Source organism: Oscarella lobularis, chromosome 18 (genome assembly GCF_947507565.1).
Source record: "Oscarella lobularis chromosome 18, ooOscLobu1.1, whole genome shotgun sequence".
NCBI lineage: Eukaryota > Metazoa > Porifera > Homoscleromorpha > Homosclerophorida > Oscarellidae > Oscarella > Oscarella lobularis.
Window position 1 is genome coordinate 1478070 of NC_089192.1, and position 11896 is coordinate 1489965.

Genomic DNA, 11896 nt, shown 5'->3' on the forward strand with positions numbered 1-11896 from the left:
CCAAAAACCGCTCAACGGGAGAGCGGTCGTTTTTGGCGCAGAACAGTTTTAAACGAGCAACGGTCACAGCGGCTGACATGACGCGAAAAAGAACGTCGCGTCGATCCATCGCATTCATTCCGCTATCAACGACTAAGTGCGGCAGTGTCATGGCAAACATTTGAAAGTCCGACCCGCCCTTTAGCGATATATTGACGAAATCGATGTTTTCGGCGTTTCGATGAGAACAGCAGATGAAGCGCAGTCGCCCATTAGAAAGATTGTCTGGAATCCATGTCGCTTCGCCGTGAAAAGCCAAATACCTCATTTACTCCAACCGCTCGCTGCTCTCCAATTGTGCAACAACTTCGTGGAGACGGGGAAAGCTTGCTTCAAGACGAGTCAACGATTGGGCGCCGGTTACAATTTGTCGAAACGTGGCTTCAAGAACCGAGCGTTGCAACGCGTCCCATTGAACGTTCGAAATATCCAGCGAAGACAATCGAGTCAAAGTCGAAAAAAGATTGCCTATCCACGCAGCGCTGACGTTTCGACGAGAGACAATGCCCCATTCATTCGCCGTCAAAAACTTCAAATCGCTCATGCCAAGATGCTCCAGCTCAGAAAGTCTTTTGACAGAACAAAAGACTTGATACCAACTAGCCGTCGTGCCAGAAACGTCGAGATGACGCAGCTGGGACAACGATGCGCACAGAGACTCGATATCAGTCGATGACGTCGACGTGTAGCCGAGATCGACGTGACGCAATCGCGTAAACTCTTTCAGTCGTAAAACACCCAAATGTCCCGTCACGTGACTAGCTGAAAACGAAAGCAACGTGTCCCTGCACGTGCGAGCAAAGGCGTCCACAAGCGAAAACGGATGTTCGCTAATCCAATTACTAAACGAAACGTCGACGTGACGTAAAAACTTCCGCTGTCGAATGCGATGCTCGAAACTCCGCTCCCCTACGCCGTGTGGCATGGATCGGACGAAGGTGAGTGGAAGCGATGTCAGCATCGCTCGATTCGGATCGAGAAAGACGCGAAGAATTTGTTCCGTGAGCTTTCTTCGTCGCGCTAAGCCCTCGAAGAGAGCGTTTGCGATTGGAATGGGTAAACGACGCGGCGACGACGAGTCGAGGAGTATTGATTCGGCGATCGACGGCAATGGGAACGAGATGCCGGTCGGTGAATGTTCGTAGCCCGTTCGGCAAAGGCTTTTCACGCACAAATCGGCGAGACTCGAAACCATTGATGAACGAATACGGGGAACCAAAAACTACCCGGAGGAAGTCAGGAACTCTTTGACACTAAACATTAAAAAACTAACTGCAAGTGTTTCACAAATTCTACTGTACTTGCATGCTGACTGTTGTGCATGCTGTGCTACATGGACGTACAAGTAGATATATATACAATGTTTCATGCAGATAATGTTTGTAATATCGTATCTACCTTGCAAGTTATATTGCTAATCTCATCATCGTTGGAAATTGCAATCATCATATCATATTGAAACTTCACAACCGGTAAGAGCTGGAAGGTCGAGAAGAATGTCCACGAAACCTGGACGCGACAAGGGGTCGCATTCCCAGCATTGATTCATAATACGATCCCTATATAACGCAAAAAAAGCGGTCATACTTACAGCTGTGCATGAATGTAAGAGCAGAAGAAACGAAGCTCACAGAACACTTGGCCATTCCTGCGACACGTCGACTTTCAACTTGTTTCCTTTTCCAACAAAGGAGACAACCTCCTCGTTTGACAAGCCGGGATAAGGCAGAGCTCCGAGTGCGAAAATTTCCCACAAAACGACCCCGTAGGACCTGCACGACCGAATTACACACGTGAATTATAAAACGTGTCTGTCCGTCTTCACCAAACGTCGGAGAAGTGAGTGAAGACGCCATCACGTAGCGATTCGGGTGCCATCCAGCGAATAGGCATAGGACCTACAAATAAACTTAAATCCGTGTCCAAAACACTATTAGCCGGTTTGCCCGGTAATTTTTAGCAGCGCATTCACATATAATTTATAGAAATTATTTGTATATTTTGCTTCACATGCCCTGGACGCTGACCGGTCATTTTGACAGAGATCGCGCGCTCAAGATCTGACACGTTAGGCAAACTTATCTTACCTCTGCCGCATTTCCTGTAGTAGTCTTCAAGCTGGACGTCACGAGCCATTCCAAAATCTGCAAGATAAATCATCATTTGCGGTAAAAAAACTATTATTAAAAAATTGACACAGTACTGTACCTCCTATCTTGACCACATTAGAAGACGAAACCAGGCAGTTTCTGGCAGCCAAGTCTCTGCATTCAAAAAAGAAATTAGACGTCACGTAATTTTATTGAAAGAAAGATAAAGGTATTCAAAATCACCGGTGGACAAATTTCCTTTCGGTTAGGTAGGCCATTCCTGAGGCTATTTCTGCAGCCATGGTAAGAATCTGGCCTTCGGTAAACGGGAAAGGGCTAATGGCAGAGAGTGATGAATCGTTCTAAAATTAAACATTGCCTGGCTATTTTGTGATGTTTCTCTCCTTTACCGACGGTCTCACGGATCGAAGATACGATTTCAAATCGCCATTGCCCATCAGTTCCATGACAACGTAAACCGGATCTTTTTCAGAGATAATTCCAATCAAACGGACAATATAATCGCAGACAAAATTCCTGCAAAGCAAAGCAAATTAAATTGAACTGCCGCGACAAAAAAGTACTTCATAACAGAAGCTTCTTTTAGAAAAAGAACTTTCTCAAATGGCTTTGAAAAAGCATTGGGACACTACCCAGAAAAACCTCATGAGTCATAATTGAGTTAGAAATATTATATTCCATACTTTTATCGCCACTGGTTCGGCTGTATCACCTTTATCTAACACTCCCTCAAAGACTTGGCCAAAGGCACCTTTACCCAAAAGACCGCCCACACGGAGACTTTTGCGATCAATTTCCCATTCATCCTGCTCGTACGAAATATTGGCGTCATTGAAATAACCTTCTGGCAAATCAGCCCTAATTGATTCCATAATATTTTTCCTTAAAAATGATATGACAATTTAGAGCACAAGTGTCACACATTGATTCTAAGAGCAAAACAAACAAACAAAAACAAATTCCCTTATAAATCGCGATCTCAAGTGCGACGGAAATTTCTAGAACCAAACAGAAAAGGCTCAATAGGCATAACTACAGCACTAGACAAAAAGCTTCTCCGGATACCACTCTTTTTATGCATGCACAGCACACAATTGGACACAAAATCTTACCGCATTCGTTTCATTCGCCGCACGTATAAAGCGACACCCACTATTAGTATGATTGCTATAGCGGAAAGCCACCCGAAAAGGGCGGACTTCTTTTTTGGGCTCGGTTTAGTCCTTGACAGAACCGTTGCGTTACTAACATTGACAGGAAATGAAATATTTGCTAGCTGATTGAAACAATCAAATCCGAGCACTCCGACAGGCAGAGACGAACGATTTTCCGTCTTAAAACGAAAGCTCAGTTGATGAGTAGAATGGTTTGACGCTGTGCGCCGGCAGACGTAGTCCTGCTGATTCTTGTTGCAACGGAAATCATCTAATTGGATCGAATGTAGTTCAATTATAGTTTTCTCAGAGAATGTGACGGTATAGTTGAAAATTTCACAGAGAGAGGAGCCAGGATCAGTCCAACTAACGTTCAACTAAAGAAAAATTTAGTTAATTAATTAATGAAAGGAGATAATATTGTAACTGTTAACCTTTTTCGAAATCACAACAAGGTCCCTCGGTTTCAAATACTCATGCCGGTATGCAGTAAAATTCATTTTTTCGACGACAACGTTTTTGTTACCTACGCAATGTGTTATATCTATTTACTTTGATTTTCAAAAAATCCCGTCTCACAAATTTGAGGTAACAATTTCAGCTTGTTGCTCCAAATGCTGCAGTTGCTATTTTCATCTTGCATTTTTGCCTATAAAGAAGAAACGTTAACGGCAGTGCCTAACTGAAGAGTGCACGAGGCAATAGTATAAGAACTGATATCTTTAAAAGAACATAAGACAATACTTAATTATTCGAACGTGCATATATAAATAGCTTTCATTAACTAATAAGGTAAGAAGTAGAGGCATTACCCTGACATAGTAAATATAGCATGGCAATACACTAAGGGAAAATTCAGAAACGCCACTTCTATTCAAGACAAAAGACTTGGTCTCAACGCTGCCGTTATTGTATTTGAATTGAACTGCTGCGTTTCGTGTGCTGCTGTCCACTGAAGTAGTCCCATTATTATAGGAGCAGGGACAAATTCCTGCTGCCGAAGCCGCGGAGTTGACACGCGGACTATTCTCCTTTTCCTTTTCGCATTCTAAAACTTTGTGTTATAAAATGAGTACAGGCACATACGTACTGCATGTCTAAAAAGTTATCCTCCATAAAAAAACATGTGCAAACATAAGGGATTTCCTGTACTACGTGTTTGTACGTATACAAATTAGAGATAGTGTAGCTTGCTAGCTAACTCTAACTAAATTCTTCATGTAACCGGCCTTTCTACAATACGCGTGAGAGTGTACATGGCACGGCAAGCGCCGGGTTGTTCCCATTAAAGGCTGAACAAGAAAGGGAGACTCACATTTACCTTTAGATAGACTTTTAGCTAGGATTTCGAATACGTATTTTGGGTAAACGTAATTTGCTTCACTTGCAATGCGCCAGGAAATCCATGAGCATTCTGCTTTATCCTGAAGTGATTCAAGCCTAAAGGAATCAGCTAAAAATCATAAAGTGAAACATAACAACCAAGACAGAAATAGCGTCTAACAGTGTGCAGGAATGAGAGTCGAGAAGATTCTGACGTTGGAACAGTCAAAAAGTACCCGCTCAGGACTCCTAAGCGATAAAACGGTTGATCAAACATAGACGGCATAATGACGATCAGAATTCAACCCCTTTAGTGTCTGTTTGCTCTCGTTACCAAAGAGAACTAAGCGCCGTTGGAACTGAAAATCCATTTCCGATCTAATCAGAATATCTTGAAGAGAAGGAGGACAAGTGGTCGTCGACGCATTGATTCCGGTAAAGTTGACTTCCGCGTAGAATAACTCGGATCCGAGGTAAGTGTATTCTGCCGCGTTTTTGTAAATTCTCGTCCAGTTTAGTTCCAGGGTCGTCTCTCCACTGACTGAAGTTAAATTTGGCTTCAGTTCTGACCCGGGTGGCTCAGGTGACCAGTTGCCTAGAATGACAAACCATATATATACATACATATATATAGGCAAAAACCTCACATTCTCCAACAAGTGAGTTGCCTCCGCCAATAACAGTTTCTGAACTTTCATTGCCAAAGACGTGTGGTCTCAGGTCGTCGATGTCTGACATACAGAGAAAAGGGTTTCCGTGAACCAACACCGGTGTATGGCGAATCGAAATTTGACTGACGTTATTCCACAAACGCACTAAATCGCGATTATCATACAACGCAAAGGAAAATCTAAAAAGAAAATAGATAAGTTAACGTCAGTTTACATTTTCGGTATTAAACAACGAGGCGTGTAAAATGCACAGGTCGATTATTTCGCGAGTCCGGATATATACCGTGCTAAACAAATACAAAGTATAGAATCTACTCACCTCTCGTTCCATTTCAACCCGCTTTCACCAATACTAACTAAGTTCTTGAAGAATGATAAATTTCTCAATCCAATTGCATTAGCGATGACTAGATATCCTCGAATTCTCGTCAGCTGACTGAAGATCTTCTCTAATTCTTCGTCATCAGTCCACGATCCAGAGAGGAAGAGTCCGCCACCAATCTCGACACACTGCTCAAGATTCATCAAGTCGGACGCGTTAAACACAGAATAAGATTCGTTGCACGAAAAAGGAGACCGCTGCGGACAATAGAAACGATTCGATTGCTGCTGGCAGGGCACACAGTCGCTCCTATTTTCGGTCTTGGCGCCTGTAAACAACTCTGAGAAATGTAGATCATTGCCTGAATCGACGTCTTGAATGCGAAAGCATCCGTTGTCCAATTCAATTTGCCATTGTGGGGGAAACATTTGGAGATGTAGGCTTCCTTCGATGACAAAAGTATGACTATAACTTGCGTTGCTGACGCAGTTACCACCAACTCGATGGAGATTAGGTAGAAGTTCGGAGAAGTTCGTGTAAGTTTGAGAAAGATTTTCAATCCACAAACACCCACGTATTTCTTCAATGGTGTCCAGAGGAGCACTGCTCCTATTGGAACAGCTGGACGGCTCTAGACCGTTGATGTGAAGTGACCCATAAATTATTGTGCAGTTCCTTGTATTTAGATTCGTGACGTCTTGACGGGTCGTTAGTTGGAGATCGCCTTCGCAGCCAGTATCTTAAGACAACAGAAATTATATAGGGCTACACCATGGCTACACACTCGGTTCATGAAGACTAAAACTGCTAGCATCGTGAATAGCAAAAAGGTCATCTTATATCTACATCCGCGACAGGAAAAGTATACACTCAATCAATTAGCTCTTACTGAAAGTCGTTAGGGCAGAGGTCAACGCTTAGTGGGCTGATGTTTGCACAAAGCTATTTTTAGGAGTGTGGTATGCAGTTACGAGCGAAGTGAAGCCTAGGCCAGGATTGCGCACCTGGCGGACGTCATCATCCGCGTATGAGAGGACGAACGCGACTAGAAGAACGTCACCGTTGTTCGGTACGCCGAACCAAGAATCACATTATAGCAAGTAAACTTGCTCGCACAAAAGGTAAAACGTGACTCTCGATTTTTACGTCGATCGCGTTAATTCTACTACGACGCGAGAACTCCTACCATGATACCTTGGGATTCAACTTTCAATGCGCTGCAGAGTAACAGCAAAGCGGGAACCGTGAAAAGCACAGGAGCAGAAATCCACATAGCGTAGCCTAGGCTAATCCGGGACGCTTCCAAGGCTTCGCTTCCACAACCGGACACTTCAATGATTTTCGGAGGTCTAGTGGACGAATGAGCAATCGTTTGCTTATCTCTTTTTGAGCAGACGAGGATACGTAACACTTAGGACGCTAGGACGCTACCTGTGAGTGTTCCCGCTAGCGCCGGCTGCAAAGAGAGATCGAACGTTTCTTGTATATTCTGACGGAGAGTTTACATCGTCGCCGACGCACTCGATTATCTGTTCCGAGCGAAAGAAGCCTGGCGAGAGAATGTGCGGCACGGTTCGCCACAAATTTTACCTCAGCATGTCGAAAAAAGAGTCGCGCCAACTTCGACAGTGTTTGTCGCTATTTTCGCTGTCAAGGCTTGCGTTCCAAGACGCGGACGCTCTCGTACGTCGTTTATGTTCGCCTCCTAAGAGGGTTTCCCTTTCAAGGGGCCTCACCTCTTTAGCGTACGCGAATGCAAAGGCTGATTTCTCACATATTACCATGTTCCACGCTTGCCTAAACCTAAAAGCAGCGCTTAAGCATAACGAAGCAGCGCATCAGCAAATAACTAAACCAAGCATGCATGCAGACTCACTTGCACATTTCCTTACGTTCGGGGTCTTGATTGTCACTCGAAAGTCAAACCAAATTCTTTGCGTAGTATAGGGACGTAGATTTCTTTAAATCCATGACCAACCGCATTTTCCTTGTTAATTGGCACATCGCGAATGACAGCCTGTGGATGCTGAAGTAACTCGAAAGTATACCCAGTGACAAGATCATATCTGTTTTGAACGAGAGTCGCTTTTGTCAGGCTGCTCACTTGCCCAATTGGATTAGCTGCAAGTATGGCATGATTGATAAAACCATACTGAAGCAAAACGGACGCTTCGGCAGAGCCAAGGCTGTGGCCCCCAATAACACGCTCATAGTTACCAGATGAGATAAGATTCCAACATGTTGCACTTGGTAATCCTTGTTATAAAAGAAGTGCATCGATGGCATCACCGGTGTATCCCAAGACAGAATTTCCGCTTGTGTGCGTCGAAATTCCTCGAATAAAAGACCACTTCTTTTTGTCCTCATCCAAGCAGGTATCAATTGTTCGGCCTCCTAGAAGAAAAGAGGCTCCTGTAAGGACCAGATTCATTTCGTCTACGTCAATTCCAATAGCTCCTGCAGCTGATATGGCTGCTTTTCGCATAACAGACTGAAAATACAAATGAGTGGTCTGTTTTACCACAGATCCAACGCCTGAAATAAAATTGTCAACTTTTAAATCTTTCCACGTGATAGGCGAAGAGCTCGGAAAGAAACCCCGAAGTAAATGAACCGCCTCAAGCTTTGCTTGCAGAGCCGTGGATTGTACCTCCAATCAATATGCGTTCTGTTTTAGTGAAAAGAGCGCTGTTACCTTTTCCAATTGAGCGAGTGGCGTACGTCAAGAGGCCGGTCTGCAGAATACAGTTAGAGTGCATAAATCGTCCTACAGAGTCTAGCTCATGCACGTGTTACCTCCATGCCGCAAAGCAGAACGCAGAGCACCCTGGTATAACACTTGCTATGGCAATGTTCACTAATGCAGTTGGGCTCTGTATTAAAATAGACCTTAATTAAAGGCTCAGATAAAGCATTTACAGGCTTGACAACAACTTCTTTGACAACGTGCTCTGTAACATGAACAGCCTTTTCTGCCACCTTTCCGACTTTTTCAACTGTTCGAAAAGCCTCCCTGGGGACTTTTTCTGGTAATTTTACAAGGTTTTCTGCTACCTTTTTAGCAGGCTTGACGGCAACTTTCTCAGCCACCTTTACTACATTCTTAACATGTTTTACTACAGGTTTCGCCTACAGGTTTCGCTATCGTCTGGAAGATTCCTTTCAAAAATAATCCTGAGGTATCAAGACCCGATAGAGGATTGTAAGGAAAGTAAGAATAAGGATTGATTGTTTGAGAATCTGAAGGATCTGCCACAGATGGATCGGGAGAAAGGAATCGACCCAAAACGGGAACCACACTGCATGATCCCCATCACATGAATCGCTTGCTGATGAGCGTAACTCCTTAACGTGACGGTGTTAGGGTTCAAAACGTTTTTGTTCTCTTCAAAAAAGGCAGCCAGTTTTTCGAATTGCGCGCTCTCCCAAAAGCATTGAAGCTTTGTTGCTCAACTACCTGCTTGCGCTCAGAGTACACTGTTTCCACTGATCCTAAATGATCTCTTGTTACGTAGAACGTTTCCTCTTTCCCAAACCGCTTTATGTGAGAGTCAAAGTGAATGCATCGGTATCTTCGAACGAGAGAAGATCCTAGAACATATCGGCAAACCATGTCTAAACCTTCGTTTTCCGGCTCAAAGTTTCCGAGGGAAAACGTTACGAGCATTCTGCCATCAAAATCTACATCTTTCCTGTATATACAGTGCCACCTTCGGCATCGTATATATTCCACCGAAACTAAGAACGTTTTTAAAACTAATGCACCCAACTCGCTCTGCCTCGCCTTCTATCGCAAACGCAGACGCTGGACCGTGTTTGGCGCAATCGACTTTTTAGAATAAATCGAACTTTTTTTATGCCGCGTCATATTGGGTAGTTCGCGTCTTCTGGAACTAGCTCACTTGCACAACATCCTCCTCCATCATTGAAAGAACGTACTGTCCAAACCAACCTACTGGGCTTGGAACGTCTGTTCTTTGACCCATATCTCGTAGACATGCACACGTACCGTTCGAATACCTATAGCGCTGAATGTCTCCTTCGAAAGACATCAGAATGCCAAAACGCAAGGTAACCATTCTGTGAGCCGTTGCGTCTTTAGAGAGCACATTCGCCGGCCAATGAGCGTCCTCGCACAGTAGAAGAAGACAAGTAAGATAACTGGACTCAAAACAGGGACTGCAGTCGAGGAGCATCTGCAACGATGACTTCGAAAGCACACGATGCCTCAGGGACTCGTTTTCAGCCAGAGCAATCAGTAACCTCAGAGACGACATTGCAACTGATTTGCTGACCTCCATTCTGCACTCCTTCCACAACAGCGGCACATACGACGGCAAAAGTGCCAACAAATTAGTTTCTTGAACCAAACGCTGCTGCGCGTCTGGCAGATCGCGGCACATGTAGTAGAGGATGTCGAGAAGAAGACGAATGTCACGATTGAGAGGAGGTGACAATTCATCGTTGCAGGAAAGATCACCTAGTGAGGATATCTGCTCCATCTGATCGCAAACCCGAGCAAGCCATTTCGTATGGAGAGCAAACCTAGAACGCTCAAACTCGTCCAGAGACTCAAAAATCGACGTCAGCCCAGCCAACATAGGCGTGCTATCACTACAACTGCCGCAGGTGGTGAAAAGATTCCTCGTTGCAGCTCCCTTACGAGTTATCGCGTTTAAGAAGAATGGCAAGGCAACGGAGAGCACGGGCGGTCGAGATAAAAGAGCAGCGCACAACGCCCACACGAGGTTGTTGTAAGTCCGGAAAAAGACGTCAGGTCGAGTGAGAGACGCCTCTAAGAGGCAGTCGATCATTTCTTCCCACAGCTCGTTTACAGACGGATCGGAAAAATGTTCAGGACAGGCGTAAGAAAAACAGCCGGGGATCCTCGTCGAACAGGCGAGACAACGCGTTTTGTACGGCGTTCTCAAGCAAATGACGTTCACCAAAAACCGCTCAACAGGAGAGCGGTCGTTTTTGGCGCAGAACAGTTTTAAACGAGCAACGGTCACAGCGGCTGACATGACGCGAAAAAGAACGTCGCGTCGATCCATCGAATTCATTCCGCTATCAACGACTAAGTGCGGCAGTGTCATAGCAACCATTTGAAAGTCAAACCCGCCCTTTAGCGATACATTGACGAAATCGATGTTTTCGGCGTTTCCATGAGAACAGAAGATGAAGCGCAGTCGCCCATTAGAAAGAACGTCTGGAATCCATGTCGCTTCGCCGTGAAAAGCCAAATACCTCATTTGCTCCAACCGCTCGCTGCTCTCCAATACTGCAACGACTTCGTGGAGATCGGGAAAGCTTGCTTCAAGACGAGTCAACGATTGGGCGCCGGTTACAATTTGTCGAAACGTGGCTTCAAGAACCGAGCGTTGCAACGCGTCCCATTTAACGTTCGAAATATCCAGTGAAGACAATTGAGTCATAGTCGAAAACAGATCGGCTATCCACGTAGCGCTGACGTTTCGACGAGAGACAATGTCCCATTCATTTGCTGTCAAAAACTTCAAATCGCTCATGCCAAGATGCTCCAGCTCAGAAAGTCTTTTGACAGAACAAAAGACTTGATACCAACTAGCCGTCGTGCCAGAAACGTCAAGATGACGCAGCTGAGACAACGATGCGCACAGAGACTCGATATCAGTCGACGACGTCGACGTGTAGCCGAGATCGACGTGACGCAATCGCGTAAACTCTTTCAGTCGCAAAACACCCAAATGTCCGGTCACGTGACTAGCTGAAAACGAAAGCAACGTGTCCCGGCACGTGCGAGAAAAGGCGTCCACAAGCGAAAACGGATGTTCGCTAATGCAATTACTAAACGAAACGTCGACGTGACGTAAAAACTTCCGCTGTCGAATGCGATGCTCGAAACTCCGCTCCCCTACGCCGTGTGGCATGGATCGGACGAAGGTGAGTGGAAGCGATGTCAGCATCGCTCGAGTCGGATCGAGAAAGACGCGAAGAATTGGTTCCGTGAGCTTTCTTCGTCGCGCTAAGCCCTCGAAGAGAGCGTTTGTGATTGGAATGGGTAAACGACGAGGCGACGACGAGTCGAGGAGGATTGATTCGGCGATCGACGGCAATGGGAACGAGATGCCGGTCGGTGAAAGTTCGTAGCCCGTTCGGCAAAGGCATTTCACGCACAAATCGGCGAGACTCGAAACCATTGATGATCGAATACGGGGAACCAAAAACTACCCGGAGGAAGACAGGAACTCTTAGACACAAAACATTCAAAAACTACTTGCAAGTGTTTTACAAATT

The 11896-nt window shown here is 45.1% G+C and overlaps 2 protein-coding genes across 2 annotated transcripts; both read right to left on the bottom strand.

Moving 5' to 3' along the window:
* Positions 1–1239: 1239 nt before the first annotated feature.
* Positions 1240–7860, bottom strand: LOC136198149 (insulin-like growth factor 1 receptor). Its single transcript, XM_065988063.1, has 19 exons — positions 7838–7860; positions 7547–7806; positions 5618–6359; positions 5275–5477; positions 4962–5222; positions 4626–4757; positions 4117–4352; positions 3884–3953; positions 3739–3830; positions 3263–3681; positions 2834–3032; positions 2714–2778; positions 2540–2666; positions 2373–2491; positions 2248–2303; positions 2127–2183; positions 1865–1937; positions 1671–1811; positions 1240–1598 (listed from the first exon to the last, which is right to left on the bottom strand). The coding sequence occupies exons 1-19, from the start codon at positions 7858–7860 to the stop codon at positions 1490–1492; spliced, it is 3384 nt and encodes a 1127-aa protein (XP_065844135.1). The 3' UTR covers positions 1240–1489.
* LOC136197852 (uncharacterized) lies at positions 7415–11799 on the bottom strand. The gene is made up of 2 exons (XM_065987709.1): positions 8417–11799; positions 7415–8355 (listed from the first exon to the last, which is right to left on the bottom strand). Exon 1 carries the CDS (start codon positions 11797–11799, stop codon positions 9514–9516), a length of 2286 nt encoding a protein of 761 aa, XP_065843781.1. The 3' UTR covers positions 7415–8355; positions 8417–9513.
* Between the last annotated feature and the right edge of the window lie 97 nt (positions 11800–11896).